The following is a 21,918-nucleotide window of genomic DNA, read 5'->3' on the forward strand; positions in this document are numbered from 1 at the left end:
AGTAGCATGTAGCAAGAGAGATGTTCGTGGTGCACATCGACGCCCTCTACATCGAAGAAGCCAAAAGACAAGCAAACAGCCAAGAAGCAACCATAACCTACATTCTCGGCTGCACCCAAATGAGTAAATAAAGGACCGTGCAGTGTCCTCGAAGCAAGAAATTGAAACATATCAAGGTTCAAACGCTATCATTGCTAAGGTACAACCTTCTCCCTTTTTATTTATATTTTATACTAGCTTATTGCAGGTGTTCGATTGAGAGGAATCGAAGCACCCTTCGACTCGAAGACCTTGGGTTTTAAAGCATGTGTTGCACTCTTTTTCCCTTCGATAAGGTTTTTTCCCAAATAGGTTTTACCGCCGAGGTTTTTAACGAGGCAACATCTATATGCTACCTAAGGAGAACTCAACAAATATTCAAAGATTCTTCTCAATTAGCCTCGAATACTATGGGCCATCCCCATTGGAGGTTATCTTTTCGGAAAAAAATCGAGTTACACCTAAGGGGACCTCGATAGGAAAATATTGTATTGGGCCAAACGGTCGAATGAACCGTGTCCATGTAGAACAATCGAGCCTTCGAAGGCAAGAACATGTACACATATATCAAGTAATCAAAGAAGCCTCTCTACTTGTCAAAACATTGTGCGCCTCAAAGAAGTTTACTACTTTCACGCAAAACGGCTCAAGGTCCAAAAAGGCAACTTCGAGCTCGTAAGACCTTAACGAGGCGTACTCAAATTTATAAGACCATAAAAAGGCATAACCCCGATATTAAGGCCAACACTATATATTCGAACTTGTAAGACCCCTAAAAGGTATACCCTAGATATAAACGCCAAGGCCACCGCAACCGGGGACTAAAGGCTACGGCCAAACATAAAGACTACGGTCGACCTAAAAGGCTACGGCCGAATTAACGCGGCTCGGAGACGTCCGAATGCCGCCATAAAACTAAAAGCCTTCAAATACTTCGAAAAGAACTGGTTAATCAGGCTACCCCCAGCATAAGCAAAGGAGCTTCGTTCATATCAGCTCCAAACAATGAAAAGGCTTCGAGACAATTAACCTTCAGCAAAAAGGCTTCGAAAAATCAGCCTTCAAGAGAACCTCCCGAGGTAGTCAATTATTGTCACATATCGACTCATAATCGAGGTTCTTATTTGAGCCATTGAAGAGTTGGACGAACATAAAACAAGCCAAGGCATAATTAAAACTTCAAAGTCTTTAGCCGAAATGGGGGAAAACTATAACCAAATTATAGGTCAAATCGACCCAACCTACAAAGAGCCTCAAGGCCAACATAAAGAGCCTCAAGGACAATCTAAAGAGCCTCATGGCCGATCCACGGAGCCTTAGGGCTGAGCTAAAGAGCCTAAAGGCAAATATGTTGAAAACCTAATGGTCAATGAGCCCGAGTCAAAACTTGATTCGAGGACCGAGCCCTAAACAGTCAACTATTATCAATTGCTCATCAAGCACAACCTAAGGGTTCTTATCTTAAAGTCCAACATATTGGACTAATTATCGGCAAGCATCAAAACTCAAAACATAAACAAAGACACAAGCAAGTGGAAATTTATATAAAGGGAAAACCAAAGGGTTCCTTTTTTATTATAAATAATGGTACAAAGATACATTTACAACACTCCTACAGGGAGCCCTATACAAAGAATAAGAAAGAAAACCTAGTCTACCCTCGGGATCTTAGCCTTTCCCCCCTCGGGGACTATGTCCCTATCGGCTCCCTCGGGACCAGATCCCTTACTAGCCTCCTCCTCATTGTCTTCAGCATCGGAAATAAGGAATTTAGCATCGAATTCATCTGCCTTGGCCTACTCTATCTCCTTCGAGAGATCGAAGCCCTTACCATGAATCTCCTCGAGAGTTTCCCTCCGGGATCTGCATCAGACATATTCATTGCTTCTCCTCTCTCAATCGGAAGCCCCCCTCAACTTCGTATGAGCTTCAGTAACATCTTTTAGATAGATGGCCACCTTCTTATCAGCCTTTGCTCGAACCTCTTCACCTTCGGTTCGAGCGTCCACAACTTCGGCCTACATCTTCAAAAGATCTGTTTCAAGCTTAGCAATCCTGCTCGTCTGGACCAAGTTGCTTTCTTGAGCGTTACGAAGTTGTATCTCGAGGGAGGAGGCCTTATCCAAAGCATTTCTTTTGGCTGCAACATGAGCATCTATATGTGCCTTCAATTCGTTGCATTCAGAATTAACCTGATTGGCTTTGTCCTAAAGGCATTCCAGCGTCTCAGTCTTTCTCTACAACCGAGATACCGAAATGTTAGTTTTCAAAGATGGGAGAAGAAGCTTGTATTCCCTCAAAATAGAGGTTTCCTGTTTCTCAAGGTTGCTTTCGTAATCATGACTTTGGTTCAACTCTGATCGAAGACGTATCAGCTCTCTTGTCTTTTATCATAAAGAAGCCTGAGATATATCTGCCCATTCAAAGCTTTATGCAACTTAGCCTCACAGCGAAGCAGCTCAGACTTGAGATTATCGAAGGCCTATGAGAAAGAAGGTTCAGTTAAAAAGAAGAAAGTATGAAGTTAGAAAAGTTATAATGACTTCAAAACTCACCAAAGAGTAGAGTCGTTGAGCTTCCTCGAAGGTCGATTTCGCATCTACCGGCTTGGTCTCATTGTCTCTGATAGAGAAACTCGAGGCGCTCAGATTGGGCGGAGATACGTCAAAGCCCATTTCCCTCGGAGTACTTCCCGACGTCCGAGAATCAGATGCCAAATCAGGTAATGAAGAACTTTTGCCCCTCCTCTCTTGTGGAATCTCTCCCTCAAGACTAGGGTCCTCGAGCCCCGCATGCTCAATAGTCTGGGGAGGCCTCCTAGTTCAAGCCCTCAATGTAGAATCATCCTATCCGGGTGCATTGATATCCATAGAACAACCGATAAATATGAGATCTTCGTCAGCGGCAATGTCCTCCTTGTGCCCCCGGGCGGGTCCTGCTTTACTATGGAATCCTCGTCCTTTGAGGATCTTTTTCTTTTATTATCCTTCCTTGTCTCAGAAGTCGAAGTTCCTTCCTCCTCCTTCTCGAAATGGTACGGTCTCACCTTAGAAAACTCACTGATGCCTGCAACAAAGAAATTAGTGTACGTAAAGGAAAGTACTCCTCGAGAGAAGGACTACATAGAACATACCATGGTGCTTAGCCTCTCATTTTCCCTTCGATAAATCTCGCCACTTACGCTAGTCATAAGTCAAAGAGACCGCCAGTTTGCGGCCCTAGTCCGTAAGATTGGGGACCTCATTTGGCATCCACGGGATTGTTGTGGAAAAGGAAAGAAAACATCCTTATAGAGTCTGGCTCCACTGAGAACAAAAATAATAGAGTACAGTACATCACTTACGCTTGAAATTCCATTTCTTGAGAAATGGAAGGAACTCCGTAGGAATAATATCAACAGTCCTCACTCGAACAAACCGACTCATCCACCCTCGATTCCTGTCCTTGTCATCACTAGCAATAAAGGGCTTGGTGGATCGGCATCGTAGGATAATTAGACCTCGATTTTGTAAAGGCCGATGCAATCTGATGAGGTGGCTAAGGGTGAACTCGATCTCGGCCTTTTCAGCGAAAAATCTCATCATCAACATGATCTGTTAGAAAGATGGATGGATCTGAGCCAAAGTAACTCGATATCTTCGACAGAATTCAAGCACGAGTCGATCGAGAGGGCCTAATATAAAAGGGTACGTGTACACATTTAGAAACCCCTCTACACAGACCATAATATCCTCTTCCCGGGAGGGTATCTGCAGCCTCACCTTTTCTCTCCATCCACAGTCTCTCCTCACATCCTCGAGGTGTCTCTTTTCTATTGATCGAATGAACCTCGATGCATGTTCTTGATGGCCCAAAACGTCAAAAGGTTTCTCTATCGTAAAATCTTTCATCGAGATGAAACAGTTTGAAGTTAGCTTGCCAAAACCGGCGGTGTACCACCGGCCGGGCGGGAAGCAGAGGTGGGACTTCCCTATTTCAGGTGAGAGGATTTGGGCATGGTAGCCATGATTCCTTCAAAATAAGAAAGGGAAGATGAAAACTCAGGCGAAAGCTTTAATCTGATGCGGCACTAGAACTAGCGCAAAAAAAAGGAACTCTATAGAGAAAGGGAGTTTCACAAAGCGGTAAAGCCCTCAATGAAAGGAAAGAAAGTATATATAATAAGAGCGACAACTATTCATTAATGTTTATAGCCAATCAGCTCTGACAAAACAATTAAGACTTTTTGGGAAAATGTACCGACGGGGCCATTTAGGTCACTTCATGGTCATGTCACAGGAATGACGTCACCATATAGTTTTCTAGGGATCAAGGAGTCAAATCGATTACCTACCAACCCGACCTAGGGAAGGTATGCGATTAAAACCAGAACAACCCGATCTCAAGGGTCTCTGTTACTCCAAGACCGAGCTCGAATGAGTTAAATTCAAGCTCGAAGCTTGACTTTGGCATGAACACTAAAAGGCAAAACTTTAAAGACATTAAACAAGAAAATCCTTTGCATTCCAAAAATATATTTACAAAGGTGCATTTACAAAACTCTCATGCGGAGTCCTCATATAAAAGAAGAAGAAGTAAAAAGAGCAAAGGTGGCCTAGTCTTCATCTTCGCTACTCCCCGAGATACTTGTAGAGCCCTCGTCTGAAGTAGTCGGAGCTACTGACTCCTATTCCAAGGCCTTCTCTTCTTCGATCTCGGTAGATAGATCAAAACCCTTGGCATGCACTTCCTCAAAGGCCTGCCTCTTAGCTTCTAATCGAGCATGTGCAAGGGCGTGAGCCAGTTTGAGCTCGGCCTCTTCAGATATCTCCCTTGCTCGAGTATTCGCTGCAGCAGTATCTTCCCAATACGAGAATATGAGTGCATCTACTTCAGACTTGGCCGTGGATAACGCGATAGCCGACTCAGCATGAAGCGCCTTGAATTGGTGAGCCTCCACTTTAGCACCTTGAAGAAGACTCTGAGTCGAGGCCAGCTCCCCTCGGAGGACATGCTATCCTTGTACCACTTCGTTCAAGGATGTCGACATCTTTGGCCGCAATCTCCTCCCGAAGTTGCCCCGCTAGGGAATCCTTTCACTCAATCTGCAAATGCCGAGTCAAGGTAATAAACACTAAGTTATGAAAACAAAGGGAAAGATCATAAATACCGAACTACCTGCTCGATGAAGTTGGCCCGCTCTTGGAGCACTTTCTTCGAGCTTGCTCAAAGGTTGTTCAGCTCCTTCTCCCTTCGGGCATATAGAGTTTTTAGCTCATTCGACTCCGAAGTGAGCATCTCGAACTCCTCCTCACAATGAGTCAGTTTAGCTCGTAACTTGGAAAGGCATGGTCGTACAACATTGTGACCTATAGCACGAAGTAAAGAAGTTAGAAAACAAAGATCAAAACTCAAGGCACAAAGGTTATGTCAAAAATCGCCTGTTTTTGGAGTTTTGCAGCCTCCTCGAGAACGATTGGGGCATCGAGATCAGCATCCTCTTCAACACCGGCAAAAGAATCTCCAAATGCATCATCCTCTCCCTGGGATGACCCTACATCGGGAGTCTCCCTGTTCTGGGCATCCCGTATTTGCCCTGGGGGAAATGACGGGCCTGGTTGAAGATCGCCTATGGCATCAACCTCTATTGGGGCTTCCACTCACCCCCGAAGGGCCTCAGAGTTGGATCCTCCGAATGTACCAACCAAGTGCTCATCGGCACAAGTTGTATCCTGTTCAATGGTCATCTCGGGGACTGCATCCAAACCCTCCTCCAGGGTCTCCTCAATACGAGGTGGGATCGCATCGGCCACCTCTGACTCGGCAGTCTCTGCCCGGTAACCTTCGAAGCATCAGCATTTCGTCTTGCCCTATGTACCAGTGGGCAACCGTCATCATCTTCGTCTTCAGTGCGAAGACTCTCAGCAGCTGCTTGGAGTTATGACCATTGCATTGGCCCTAGGCTTTCAAGCCTTAGCTTTCTTTGGTTTCGGGGACTCCGCTGACGTCTCCTTCTTTTTCTTTATATCTTTGGCGAGTTTTTGGGTCTCCTCTTCGCCAAGAGGAGGCAGTCTTATTGAAACGGCTTCCCCGAGGCCTGCACAAGCGTAAAATGTCAAACATACCGCCAAGAAATCTATTTATAAGGAACTTAGAAGTGACAGTGGTGAGGGCGTACCATGATTTTTGGCCTCCCATTGAGTTTTGGCCAAATTACGCCAAACGTGCTTGTCGTATGAGGAGGTAGAGTCTAAGAGATTAACCTAGACTGGGAGGTCTTTGACCATACTGGGGAACCACACGGTGGCTACGCAACCGGAGGAGAATCAATTCAAAAAAGAAAGGAATTAGTTTGAAAGGGGAAAAGAGGACATTCAGATGATAAAACATGCTCGGTGTAATGATAATTACGTCTCACATTCTATTCCTCATGGGATGGCATCTTCTCGGCAGGGATGAGGTCCAAAATCCTGACTCGAACGAAGCCACTCATCCACCCCCGGTCTTTATCTTCGTCGATGCTGGCAAAAAATGCTTTGGTAGATCGACGCTGCAGTTTGACTAGGCCCCCTCGATAGAGATGAGGGCTATACAATCTAATCAGATGATCGAGGGTAAAAGGCATCCCCTCAACCATGTTCGAGAAATATCTAATCAAATAGACGATTCTCCAAAAATAGGGATAAATTTGACCAAGCGTCACTCGATATTGTCAACAAAAATTGAGGATCACCGGGTCTATCGGTGGAGAAGAAAAATCTACAAGACCTAAGGTAAAGGGATAGGTATATACGCTGAGGAAACCAGCTCTATGTGTAGTTATATCCTCTTCCGATAAAAGGATCTCTACTTGTACCGCCTCTCCCTAGTGGCAATCTATTTTCACCTTCTCTATGTCGGTTATTAGACTAATATACCGAGACATGGGCTCGCATTGGCCCGGTACCGAAGAAGGTTTATCAATTTTGAAATCGAAGGATGTCTCGAAGGGCCCAGGAATATACTCCTCAATACGAGGAGGCGCTATTTTTTTGCTCTTAGACGAGCATAACAAAGAAAAGGCTTCCTCTTTTTGAGGTATTGTCTTAGAAGTTTTGGCCATGGTTATAACAAAGTTTCAAAGTGAGCTGACAAAGAAGTGAACACAGAAGAAGGATGAAGACTGGAAACTATTAACAAAGATTTGAAAATTTGAAGATGTTGTAAAGGTTTAAAAGATAGGGAATTTGAGTATTTATAAGAGTCATCTAAGTATATTGGAGGAGTTGAAAGAGCGACCAATAGCGGTTCGTGGGATTTTTAAGAACCGTATTGACAAGACCTTTGTACAACTTTTCGGTCACATCATTTAATGATCTCACGTTGCTGACATCACAATGGGGGTATCGAAGAGGCAAGAACTCAAGATTGTTTCTTACCATTTCATTCTAAGAAACGCGGGGACTATCTGTATACGACCAAAATCGGGGAGTTCGACTTTGGGGTTACTGTGGCACTCCACGCCCGACCTCGAGAAGCTCGATGCAGAATTTGAAGTTTGACCCTGAGGCGCGTCCTCGAGGGAGCATATCGAAGGTTCAATGTGATCAATCTCGGAGCAGTACAAATCGATGATTGTCATGGAAAGGCGGGAAAGCTCCCAAGGACACGTGGTTAGAGCTCATGACCAGGTCTGCAAGAATAGTACAATTTCGTACTGAGCCATTATACAGTTGTACCAATAGCATTTATTAGGCATGTACTATGTTGGGATTCTCCCCTCCTATATAAAGGGAACCCTTGTCATTTTGTAACACAGACGAGAATTCAATACAATAGAACATTCTCTGCTTTTCTTGCCTAAACGTGCTCAACAATTATTCTACAGATCTATTGCTTGTTCATTTATTGTTCACTTATTGTTCTCCATTTATTGCACATTATTAACCGCAAAAGGCTATCTTCGAGGCCTTCGATATCATTGTTTCTTCATCAATTGTTCATTGCTAACTGCCCTAACTAGACCTCGAGGCCCCTTGTTCCAGCCAGCTCAAGGCCCAGTCTTACGACAGCATTGGTTTGCATATCTTATTTTCTTTACTTACACTTAGCATCTATTGTCTAACAACTAGTATTGAAATAAATCACATATTTTTATAACCACAAAATTAAATATAATTGTTAATACCATTTTCAAGGTAAACACGCGCACACCCACATTACAGAATGTTGATCAAGCATACATTAACAGTTAGATTTTAAAAGGCAGTCCAGGATATTTCCATGAACATATATTAACACAATATAATTAAGTACATGTATATATGTTGTAAATGCTAGTATGTTGTGTTGCTTTTAAATAAGAATAGTTGCAGACAAAACTTTGGACCGGTCATATTGTACAGTTATGTTTTCTTCCAATAAATGTTTGGTCCAAACTATTAAGAAAGACCTAACTGAGAACTGAAATATGAACGTGATAAAATTTAAAGAGTGATAATTTGTGAATAAAATGAAATACTATAATTGAGTGATAATATTTAAGTTGCACATTGTTTTTATTTTACTATCTCTGTGACTTAGCATGATCATGGATACTGTATCTGTACTGCACGAGATAAAAACAAAGCCTTTTCTTTTTTCGCAATGCTTGGTTGTTTTAAAAGATTTATTTAATTTATTTAGGGGGTGGGGAATGGGCATGTTGACCCCACAACTATTATATACTTAATCCGTTTTGCTTTGCGTGATAAGTACTACTCTATTTTATTTTTAGTCTATTCTAAAGTAATTCTTTCATAAAATTAGATACAATTCAAATTAAGCTTCTTATTTATACTTAATGACAATTTTCCCCTCACTCGTCTTGGTAAATATTCTATAGCTTGGTCAGTAGTCAATTGATTTCTTTCTTTTTCCATTTTTTTCTTCTCCCTTTGGTCATGTGGTATAGTTTTCCGTGTAATTTCACTCGCACCACAAGTTTAATGATTGGTCTATTTGTCAAGAAATGTCGAGTCGAAAGGTAATAGACTGAAAAAAACCCAAAAAAAAGAAAAAGGCGTTGACGAAGGATAAAGGATTTTCCATTTGGAAAAGCCTCATTCGTACAGAAGGCCCCATTTGCAACGTGTTACACGTTCTCCTCGCTTTCTATAAATAGACTCAGGTGTCTAGGAAAGAGGTACGTACAGTTTCTCCACTTAGTTATAACTCTGTGTGTGTGTTATTCCTGGAGAGAAGAGAGTGAGAGATGGTGAGAACAACTAGCTACGACGAAAATGGAAAGAAGAAGGGGACTTGGACTCCTGAAGAAGACAGGAAGTTAGCAGCATATGTTACCAAATATGGCTGCTGGAACTGGCGCCAACTTCCCAAGCATGCTGGTGAGAATTATATTGGTTCATTTTAATGTTTAATTTGAGAATATATATATATATATATATATATTATATTTTCTTTCACATATATTAACTGATTATTGTTTCTTGTATGTAAAGGTTTAGCAAGGTGTGGAAAGAGCTGCAGACTTCGATGGATGAATTACTTAAGGCCTAATATTAAAAGAGGGAATTACACCAAAGAAGAAGACGACATCATCTTGAAGCTGCATGCTCAACTTGGAAATAGGTACTTCTTAATTCTATACGTCCATTTTTACTAGCTAATTAACACATGCATGCCAATGCCAGCCGAGTGAGCTACCTGCGGAATTGAACAAATTAATCATATAGACAGTCAAACATCTCTATAACAGTCTCGTCTGTTCCGATATTTTTTGACTGCTATAGTAAAATATTATTACTCCGTATAACATAACATAAAAAATTGTTCCAGAGAAAACTTGGCTGTTATATATACTGAGGTGTTGTTATAAAGGATGCTTGTTATAGAGAGGTGTGACTGTAGTTCCTTGCATGCAGGTGGTCGACAATTGCTGCACACTTGCCTGGAAGATCAGACAATGAGATAAAAAATCATTGGCACACCTCTCTTAAGAAGCGCGCTAATTATTATGCGCCAAATTCAAGTGATAGTGAAAGTAAGAGTATGAATGAGGCCAGCGGTACAAGAAGAAAGAGTGTGGAAAATCAGAATGCAATAAGTCCTACTAATCTGGAATTAAGTTCCCAAATGTCACCTAAGCAATCATCAAGTGAACAACTCTCATGTTACACCACTGATTATCAAGTTATTCAAGAAGAAGGAATATTAATGGAAAATAGTGGAAGCTTTTGGACAGAACCATTTCTAGTGGATACTAGTTTCAGCAGTAGAAGTACTGATTACGTAGTTCCTTCAATTGATTGGGAACTTGTCTGTCCGCCTTCGCCTTTTATAGGTCATGAATTTCTTTCCTCGTTTGACTTAGATGATTACAATTGTTAACAACTAATACCCAAAGAAGTATAGCGTTTTGTCTCTTTACTCATATATATCATCGTTCTCTGACTTAAATCATTTGCTACGGCTTGAATGTTATCGCAAAATGTAATTTAATTTTATCATAAACTAATATTTTATGAAGAATCTATATAAACAAAGTTATGATCTGTACTGTCAGAAAATATACATGTTCTGATTTTGCTTGAGTGTTACAGATAATTGCACAAATGTGATTAATCAAAATGCTATAACACCATATACGTTACTTCTTACATGAATCTATGCTAATTATGAAAATTACTTGCATATAAGAACACACACATAATTCGAGAAACTAAATAGATTGACAATCAGTTTTATGAAATTCGTAGAGAAAAGTATAATTAAAGGTTTCATAAACTCAGAAAGAGTTTCTGTAGCTAGTGATTATTTCGCATAAATTGTATGCAGTAACAATATAAAAATTATTAATATAATCATGTCAGTTTAAAATAATACAAATAAATTTTTTTTAATAATCACTAATTGATAACCTATAAAATTAGAAAAATAATATGTTGCTATAACATATCAAATTGCACAGATAATACGATATTTTTACATTACTCTCACTCATATCTTTTGCATAAATAATCATAGAATAATTGATTTCGTGTGACGTATGAAATTTTTTCTATAACTGGCCACTTAATCTTCTATAAAGACGTCATACGAAAGCAAAGTGTGAAAATATTTGTATTCTCATTCCTATTTGCACTAACACGAAGGCAAAGTGTGAAAATCTGTTTTTGAGTTGTCACGGTAGATAGTTATTACAGGATTCTTATCTTGCCTTTTGGCTGTTACCAAGTATCTTCCCTGTACAATTAATAGTTTATGGATGTTGGCGGGCACTTTCTATAACAACGACAAATGAGAAAAAGTTATGTCATCACTCCATAGAATATTTAATCTTGAGAATAAATGTAGTTTATTTTCAAGTATTTCGTACGTAATTTAAAATGTTATTATGACTAATCCAATTTGTCAGTTTTGCCAATTAAATTCCTACAATAATGAATACATATAACTTTACGATTATCTCAACGAAGACAAAAAACATAAATGTAATTTTAAAAGTTCAAATACAACAAGTGAGATAGCTGTCAAATCACTAAGAGGCCATCGCTTTCGGAAGAATAAACATAAGATGGAATTAAGTACCAGAATTTGTCCAACATAATGGGGAAGCAATTTTTTTATTGGATTACAGGTGTACAATGTGAAGAAAGAAAAAAAACTCCATGATATACACACAATAAGAAAACGTTCTAGCTTTTATATCTCATACTTTGTAGTTACTTTATTTTCTTGAGGCTAACTTTGTCTCTGTTTAATAGGAAAAATCGTTTATTTGCTTTAATACTGGTTTTGATAAACAAACGAGTTAAAGGCAAGTTAACCCTTCGTCAATTAATTTGATCTGTGCGAACCTTATGAAAGTTTGCGATAAAAAATGCTACCTATGAACAACAAGACAATGCTCAAGATACCAATAGAATAATCCACTCTTTGTATTGGCTGGTTTTTTTTTAGAATCATACAGAGAGAGAAAAGACGGGGAAAAAAAAGAAAAGAGAAATGGCTTTGTCGTTGTAATGGACATGATCTCTAGATTCATTGAGATGCTAACTATATAAAACAAGCAAAATCCTTTTCTCTGATAACACACCCTTTGACAGTGCAAAAAGAACTGTTGAAACGTGTCTCTGGTTCAGCACAAAGCATGATGATTGCTGTTACAAGTGCTTGCAATGCAATTTCCTCTTTGTTTCTGCAGGAATTTAGCGAAGTCCACTCTTTTTTAGCCCATTTAGTCTGCACGAAGAAGCCCAAAAGCTTATTACGAAGAGGGGCAAGTGCACATATAGCCAGTTTCAAGAAACTATTTAGAGATTAATCACTTCTTATTTTTATCCTGAAATTTTAAACTAAAATTTTTAACTTCAAGACAATTTATGATATTTTTGTCTCAAAAATTTAAACTGAAAAACTGAAATTCAAGATGCACTGGTGATGACGTCCAAATCCACTACTAAAAAATAAATGGATACGATCGCGTGCAATATAATATGGCCAACTATGAGTCGGGATCGAATCCGCGATCACGAAGAGCATAATCTAGCAACAGTTCATTTTTCTCATTTTAACTTATTTTGACTTGTTTTAATCCATATCTTCTCTAAATCATTTGATACCTGAAATATGCCAATAAATCTCAACAAATGTCTTAATTTCTCAACAAAATTATACAAAAGTCTAAGTATCCAGAAAAAATAATTTGGTAAAATACCAACTTATCAACTGGCTAATTCTTAAATAGCAGCACTTAAGAGTGACTACCTGGTGTTATTTCTATAAAATACCATTAGGCTTCTTTATTTGGTTTCTTGATTGGTACACGCTATATCAGGTCATCTAAAAAAGAACTAAGCCAACTATCGTTAGTGATACAACATCTAAAACTTCATGATTCGCCTACCTTTCAACAAAAATATGAGTTAAACCTTTATTTCAAACTTACTTCAGTATTTTTCCTATAAGAAATTTGTCACTCACACAACAATTGTTACGGGAGATTTTTACATAACTATACTATTTTAGAAACTTATTTATTCTCACTACATAAGTTATCGCTTAATTATAATTTGATATACAATTTACCATTTATACCATTACAATCTTCCTCATTGTTTTCTTCTCCGATGAATTTTGGTGCTCAACCAATTTTTCTTTTTCTCGTCACAACCACCGGTGCCTCACTTTTCTTCTTATATCCGCCGTCCCACAACCATCAAGATTGAAACTCCAAAATGAGATCACTCCCAAAAAATAAGTGCTTTTAATATTGCAGGCCAAAAATAGTTAAAGTTAAATTTATAAAAATTCCAATCTTCAGATGAAAATTCACAATTACAGAAGCTGAAACAGTTGGATTTGCATTTGGTGAAACAGAAACGTAAACTTATTAATGATTTGTTTTATCTTTTTGGAATCAATAACTAAATAGTAATAATCAGAACCGACTAAATTAAATTGGAAGACTGAATCTATTAAAAACTCCATGACAGTCATTAAAAATCTTTGAAGCTTTGAATTCAAAAATCTAATTCTGCCAAATTGTTGTTTGCTTGGTTTGGGTGTGTTTGCAAATGATTGAGAATATCCTTTGGAGTTTATATCTGTAACGACCCAACCGGTCGTTTTGAGAATTAGCATCCCATTCGGTGGCTTGATAGGTTATATGTGTATCCCTGTTATGTTTTGATGATCTAACAAACTTACTATTAAGAACCAGATAAGGAACCTGTTAAATATCCTGAAGAACTCAAGATCAACAAGTCTCCGGTGGGGAACACTATTCAACTCTTCAGAGTCAAAGGAACAGCAGAGGGAAAAGATATCTATCAGTTCCCGATGAGACTGTACAAGTCAACTGTCCCAACTGTAAATTTGCTGCCTGCACACGCTACAGTACAGAAACAGTGCAACAGTCAACTTTATGAGGAATGCTCTTTACCTAACTTGCTTACATCATTCAAGTGATGTAACAAATGAGATATTAATATCAAGAAAAGGTAAAACAAATTACTTGCATATTCAAAAAACTCATCAAGCATTCTCTCAAGTTTGTGTCAATCTTGCAATTGACTCCCAAGGGCATCAAGAACAAAGAACAACATAACCAAGGACCAGTTCCATGTATTGAAGTTATTACATGTCCTTAGTTGTGTTATACCTTTGTTAAAGCACTCTACTTGTAATTCCTACTTAGCTCAGTTAGAAGCATTGTGTAGGAAATCTTTGTAATTCATAAACCCCTGTGTTTGTGCCTTGGCTAAGGTTAGTCGAGTTGTAAAGTCTTTGTAATAGAGTTTTTACAAAGTGGCTTGTAATAAAGTGTTACAAGTTAGTGAGGGATTAAGAGGTTAATTCCTAGGTTTAAAATCTTTATAATATAGTTATTACAAAGTGTCTTGTAATAGAGTGTTACAAGTTAGTGAGGGATTAAGAGGTTAATTCATAGGTTGTAATCTGAAAGTTGATCAATAATGAAGTTGAAATCCTACAAGGGTAGGTCGTGGTTTTTTGATCCCATGAGCTGGGAGTTTTCCACATAAAACTCCATTATGCCATTTACTTACTGCAGTGTGTGTATGTTCTGTGGGAACTAATAGAGAACCCGATTCTCTATAGAGTTTGGTGGACCCTTAAATTCTATCATGGCTTAAGGTCTTGAGCAGCTTCGTATTATGTATTATGACTGCGTGTGTGGCTGAGTTCGAATTTCGGACGATTCGAGATCAATTCGCAAGGTTAAGAGGTTTGACCGTGAGTTAATTTTATCGATATCGGGCTCGAAAGTTTAATTCCTACAATAACCAATATATCATAACTTTACGATTATTTCAACAAAGACAGAAAACATAACATGTAATTTGAGAAGATCATGTACCACAAGTGAGATAGCTGTCAAATCATTGTTTGACCAAAAAGCATAAAACCCTTTGTTAAACTAATTAGATAAGAAGATAACATATAAATTCTAGTTAAAGATAATAATTTCTAGATCTAAAATACATTTATGCGAATAACATGGGGTTGCGTTAATACAGATTTAATGCAATGTACATTAAATGATACGGTTATGAATGACTGAAGAATAATGATAAGCAATAAATATATTAAATGGCATTAAATGTAAATAAAGAGAATGAATCACCTAATATTGAATGAGGTGGATGATTCCTCTCTCTCATAATGATGTAAGACTATATGAGACTTTCTTGGATCTGATGCGAGAAATATGGAATCAACAACAAATCGAATCTCTTTGGAAATGTAATGTTTGTATTTTACTTCAGAGTCAACTTTTCTAGAGAATTCTTATTATCTAGAATATTACCTTCCTTTTACCTTATCTCTCCTACTATTTATATGGGATATTCCCCAAAAAACCCTAAATGGTATAATAGAAGGAATATTCAATAAAATATTCCATTTGTTAGTTCCAAAGTTGTACTAGTCATTACTTCTGTCTCTTGCTGCTCAACCTCGGCCTTGATGAACCCTTCAACGGCTTGTTCGGTTCACCACTGACCGACCTCGGTCAAACTGCCCTTGTTAAGTTACAATTTTCACGATGATCACCTCTTTGTGCTGAATTTCCTTTGCCGGATTTTGGCCTATACAATTACGAAGAGGCCATCGCTTTCAGAAGAATGAACGTAAGATTGAAGTACCGGAATTTGTCCAACATAATAGGGAAGCAATTCTTTTATTGGATTTAAGGCTGTATTGTGGGTCGGGCCCAGCCCGGGACTGACTAGCAAACGGGCCAAACGGGCAGGTCCCTAACGGTCCTAAAAGCCCACTGTGGGCCGGTCCTCCCAAAATAGACCGCGAGCCCGGGACCGTTTAGCCCGAAACTGGCATGCGGGCCTGGGCCAGTTCAACCGGGCCAAACGGGCCCAAAGGCTATTTTTAAATATAAAAAACTAGTCGTTGGCCTGCCATTTGGCCCCCAAACTTTGTTTTAACCCCAAACTTTTTATAATCACAATTTTTCCCTATTCTCAACTATAAGTACCCCTTCATTCTTTCATTTTTACTCACAAAATCATCAATCTCTCTCATTTCTCAAACTCAAATTGAAGTATTCAAGTCTTCAAGTTTTCACTCATCTCTCATTTCTCAAACTCAAATTCTTAATTCAAATTAAATTATTCCCGATGATTCTAAATTGCACCCATTTGTTTTGGAACACTTAAATATGGTAGAAGAAAATGAAGAAGTTTACATAATAAAGTGCAAGAACTGTGGTCGAGTCTACACTCGTCGTCCAAAGGAGGGCACGGGCAGTTTAAAGAGGCATATAAAGAGTTGTCTTGCGCGTTCTCCAGACATTCGTATTTAAGATTTTAAGTTGATTTGAGACAATTTGTGTTATTTTAAAATTATTAGACATATTATGCTTAATATTTTATATATATATATATATATATATATATATATATATAATTTACAAGAAAAAAATAGCCCGGAATACTTAGGCCCGTTTAGCCCCGTGGGTCCGGCCCATTTAGCCCGGGACCATGTGAGCTTAGGCTCGTAATGGGCCGGTTCCACCCTTCAAGACCACTAAGCCCGGGATCGCCAGAGACTGGCCCGCCAGAGCCCGGGATCGTTTGGCTCGGCCCGTTTAGCCTATTTAGGTCCTGGCCCGACCCATAATACAACCTTAATTGGATTACAAATGTACAATGTGGAACCAAAAAAAAACTATATGAGATACACACATAAGAAAATGTGCTAGCGTTTATATCTCATACGTTGTTGTTGCTTTAGTTTCTTGAGGCTAACTTTGTCTCTGTTTATCAGGAAAAATCACTTATTTGCTTTAATGCTCGTTTTGATAAACAAACGAGTTAAAGGCAAGTGAATTGATAATGATCCAAAACCCTTTGTCAGTTAATTTGATCTGCGTGACCGTATGGAAGTTTGCGATAAAAAGTCCTACCTATGAACAACAAGAAAATACTCAAGATACCAATAGAATAATCCACCTTTTCTATTGGCTTGTTTTTTTCCCCTTAAGATCATACATAGAGAAAAGATGGCGAAAAAGAGAGATGGCTTTCTCGTATTAGGACAGGCTCCCTAGCTTCATTGAGATGCTAACTACTTAAAATAACAAAAACCTTTTTCGTGATAAGACCCTTAGACAGTTGAAAAAGACCTTTTTCCTGCAAAAAGGACTGTTGAAGAAGTATCTTTGGTTCAGCACAAAGCTCGATGATGGCCATTAAAAGTGCTTACCAATGCCAATTTCCTCTTTCTTTCTGCAGGAATTCAGTGAAGTCTACTCACTTTTAGCCCATTTATTCTGCATGAAGATGCCCAATATATATATATATATATATATTGTTTACCATGAAAATGATAAAAATAATTAAATTTGTTAAATGAGATTCTAAAAATATGTGATTTATTTTTATGCTAGTTGTTTAGAGCAGTTGATGCTAAAAGTATGAAGTTTAATGAAGAAATATGAGCTAAAGCGGGGCAACAATCAAACCGAGGGGCTTGCGGCCCGAGCCTCGAACTGGTCGATGAAGGACCTCGAGGTCGATATCTGGCTCGATCTCTAGCTATCGGGGGTAGTCGGGAATAAGATAACAGTTAAAATATAATCACGCAAAGCTCTTTACGGCCACGACCAAGCAATAAATGAAGAACAAGTAAGAAAGCGATGAATGCTAAAGTGGCCTCGAGCGAGTAAGTTAGAGAGAAGAAATATGGGGAGATATTATTGATATCGTGTAGAGTAGTTGGAGCAACATCAACCCCTTACAAAGTGGTGTGGATTCCCTTTATATAGGATATGGAATACAATATAGTACAGAGTGCATTATATGCAAAGATAAAGGGATGGGACGTCTAGGCACGATGCTAGACTCTACTGATGTTGGTTGTTCGCCTCGGGAATTCCCTACCCTCGAAATCTTTGTTGGGCCGTGGGCGAACCTCGGGGGAGGGAGCTCGATCGTAGTCCTGCAGCCTCGAGGTACTGATATGACTCCCCGAAAGCACCTTGGTGGCGAGAAATAGACTACTCTGATTTTACTGTATACAGGTAGTCTCCACATTTCCTAGAATGAAGTAATAGGGAACGATTTTGAACCGTCATCTCGAGGTCATCATTGTCGTGACGTTAACCATTTAAGAGCATTAAATGCCATGTTCCAGAAAGTTTTGCAAGGCCGCCGTTAGATGTGATATTCGAGAAACCCACGAACTGCCATTGGCTTGTCCTTTCCGCTTCCCCAGCGGTTCCTATAAATGCATCAGTTGCTTGACACTTTTCACTTTCACCCCACCTTCAAGATCACGAGTCAGATTTTTTTTTGACACTCTTTCATCTTTTCATAGAAGGATTTTTATCATTGACATGACTAGGACCTCTAGGACGGTTCCCCGACGGAATGATGTTGCATCATCATCCCGATCGCCTAAGGAAGAAACCAGAGCGATTCCCTCTTTGGAACAATGTACCTTACCTGATCTCGACATGTCAGAGGATTTTAATGTCGATGCCACTTCATTTACACCGAGCCGGTGCGAGCATGTGTCCCGATAAGCTAGCGTCGTGACCGATATTAGCAAGGTGAGGGAGGACTCTCGATGGAGCGAGGCAGTGGGGGTGGAGATTCCTGGTCCCAACGATAATATAACTGACTTTAAGGATGGTTTCCTTCATGTGTACACCTACCCATTCACCCTGGGTCCCGATAAATCTGTCGAGTCTTCTCCTCTAGAGATAGACCCGGTTATCCTTGATTTCTGCGACCAATACTAAGTGACGCTTGGTCAGATCTACCCTTCTTTTTGGAGGATAGTGTTGATGCTTCGTCATTTTACCGAAAGGGTTGAGGGTGAGATCTTTACCCTTAATCATCTGATCAGGATATACAACCCTCAATTGTATCGAGGTTTAATCAGGCTCCGCCATCGGTCAAAAATATCTTTTTTCACGAGCATCAATGAGGGAAAGGATCGAGGATGGATGAGCAGGTTTATCCGAGTAAAGACCTCGGATATCATCCCGGCCTAGCGGATGCCCTTTCCGGAGAGGTGGAATACCCGACGTAAGCAATATTTCCCTTAGCCGCTTTGTCACACCTCCTTTTTCCGCACCCGCGGGGGCAGGGGAGTTTTTTCCAATTAAAGGACAATCGAAACGGGATTTGTTTATTTATTTCAGAGTCGCCACTTGGGAGATTTAGGGTGTCCCAAGTCACCAATTTTAATCCCGAATCGAGGAAAAGAGTGACTCTATATTACAGTCTGCGTACCAGAAATCCGGATAAGGAATTCTGTTAACCAGGGAGAAGGTGTTAGGCATTCCCGAGTTCCGTGGTTCTAGCACGGTCGTTAAACTGTTATATTCGGCTTGATTATCTGATTTTATACAAGTGTGAACTTATGTGCAAAATTTAACTTTTAACCGCTTTCATCATTTAACTGGTTTTATCAAGAATTGTAACGTTGTGAAAATGTATCTCGAACCACGTTACAATCAATGTACCCGTGGTCGTCGACATACTTTGACTCCGTTGAGATTTGGATTTGGGTCACATCAATGTGCACCCGAGTTTAAGGAAATTGAATTATTAAAGGCGTGCCTAACGCAACTAGCGTATTGTCATTTTGGGGAAGGCCGTAAAATTCGCTAACCGGCCTGTCCCGAATTCTAAGTGTTTTAATATATATACATTTAGAGGGCCCCGCAACTTTGTATTTTTTATTTGTCGAGGCTCATCTCATTCTATTATTAAAAGGAATTTACAACGTCATGGAAATGCATCTCGGGTTACGCCACAATCAATGTGCCCGTGACTAGAGACATATTTCGATTCCATTGAGATTTGGATTTGGGTCACATAAATGTGCACCCGCGTTTAAGAAAATAGTTTAATTAAATCGCGTCTGAAGAGACTAACGCGTTATTATCTTTGGGGAAGGCAGTGAAATTCACTAAACGGCTCATCCCAAATTCTAAGCATTTATTATGACTAATTATTGAGGGCCCCGCAATTTGCATTTTTTATTTTTGGCGAGGCTCGTCTCATTTATTATTTACAAAGGCAAACCTAAAGGCAGCTACATTTTCTATTTTTTTTTGCGAGGGCTACGGAAAATCCAACCAATAGCACACCTCGATTTCTAAAGAGTTGAAATTTAATTAAGGGCCATGAGTTATGGAAAATCTTTACGAAAAGGGAATGAACGACTTAACTGTTAAAACCCAAAAGACATATCGTAAATAAAAAATCTTTCAAAAAATTCTTCCCTACAAGTTACTTGACAAATCACAACGAAACAGAAACGGCAATTAATTTATTCGAATCATCATTCCATACCCAAATGCATGCCTTAAATAGATTATTTGCCAAAAATATAATTATAATATGAGTGATTTTTCTCGCCTGCACCAACAATTCTTAATACTTGACCATCCTAATAATTAAGAATTACAACATGTTGAACATCCATCACAACAAACACAAGTAAGATGCATTTGAATACAGTAACAACATTTATAAGAAAATAACTTCATTCAACTACCATTCATCAATTTAAGGAGAGTAAGATGCCAAGAGAAGGATTAGAAACGGACCTTACTTTGTCCTTAACGTAACGGACCTCGACGAACAACGACGACCTCAACGGAAACAAAACTCGAACCAAGGTTGTCAACGACCTCGACGCTCACCTTCTCTCTTTCGACGACCTTGACGGGCTGTGGGTTATTTTGGCGATGACTGACGTGAAGTCGAGCCGGAGGTTTGGTGGACTAGACGTGGAGATGGGGAGGAGAAGGGGTGGTTGCTTGGGCAGTGAGGGAGTGGGGTCGAGGGATAGTGACGACGGGTAGTGGACGATGGTCCGGTACGTCGAAGGCTAAGATGCGCAGCAACAGCTGCTCAGAAACGCAGCCGCAACTGCTTGGCACGCAGCAACACAGTTGCTCCTCGACGTGGCTCTGGTGGGCGTTTACTGGACTGCTTGGGCAGCCTCGCTCGAAGGGCAGCGACAACGTGAGGGAGTGGGTTATGGTCACTGGGTTCGATTCACTGCTGGTGAGCGAGGGGTCGTTTGGGCGGTGTCGATGGAGATGGGCGATGGAGGGGGCTGTTCGGACAGTGGTTTGGGGTGAGGGTTTTTGGACTGGTTGGTTTGGGTACTGCTGGGGTGAGAGGGGACGTTTGGGAGTGTGGGCAGTGGTCGTTGGGTCGCGGTGGAAGGTGACGGGGTGGTGGTGTTCGGTGGTTTGACGTGGAGGTGACGACGAGGGGGGGGAAGCTGTTTGGGGTGGCAGTTATGGGCAATGGGGGAGTTGGTCCGGTGCTGGGGGAAGTAGGGAATGGAGTGGTCGCGAGGGAGTTTGGGAGGAGACGGGGTGGTCGTTTGGTGGTGTCGGACAGGATGGAGCTGGTTGTTTGGGGTGGTTTTTGGTGATGGGTTAGTAGGGTTTCCTTGCTTCTTCTTTCAAAGAGCAAGAAGAAGATGAACAGTAACCTCTCTTCCAAAAATTCAAAAAGTCCTCCTTTAGTCCGTGTTTCATCCGTGTATTTGACATGGCTTTGCCCAGAAAAATGAGCCCACGCGTGGTGGGGTTTAAGGCATATGTCCCCCACGCGTGGTGGGGTTCCCCACGTGTCCTGGACACGGTTTATTATGGGCTAGGTCCGAAAATTAGGCCTAAAACCGGGTAGTTTGAACCCGAATATTATTCTTTTGCCCGGACCCGAGAAATAGGAACACGTTGCTTAACTAGTCCTATGTAAGCAAAATAACTACCAAAAATAAGACTAGTATTTAAACAAAACTATATCTTTTTTTAAATATTTTTTCAAGATTTAAAATAGCTACAAAATATTAATAAAACTATTTTTTCGTAATTTTCGTTTTTTAATAAAGACAAAATATAAA

At 39.9% G+C, this 21,918-nt stretch overlaps 1 protein-coding gene across 2 annotated transcripts; it reads left to right on the top strand.

Annotated features, from left to right (window-relative positions):
* Positions 1-9,185: 9,185 nt before the first annotated feature.
* On the top strand, positions 9,186-10,548 carry LOC104246498 (transcription factor MYB4-like). 2 transcript variants are annotated; one of them, XM_009802310.2, is made up of 3 exons: positions 9,186-9,383; positions 9,498-9,627; positions 9,921-10,548. In XM_009802310.2, the coding sequence occupies exons 1-3, from the start codon at positions 9,251-9,253 to the stop codon at positions 10,384-10,386; spliced, it is 729 nt and encodes a 242-aa protein (XP_009800612.1). In that variant the 5' UTR covers positions 9,186-9,250; the 3' UTR covers positions 10,387-10,548. The 2 variants fall into 2 exon arrangements, with proteins under 2 accessions (XP_009800612.1, XP_070008623.1); XM_070152522.1 differs by having other exon boundaries at positions 9,223-9,383; positions 9,504-9,627.
* Positions 10,549-21,918: the final 11,370 nt, after the last annotated feature.

Source organism: Nicotiana sylvestris, chromosome 7 (assembly GCF_000393655.2).
Source record: "Nicotiana sylvestris chromosome 7, ASM39365v2, whole genome shotgun sequence".
NCBI lineage: Eukaryota > Viridiplantae > Streptophyta > Magnoliopsida > Solanales > Solanaceae > Nicotiana > Nicotiana sylvestris.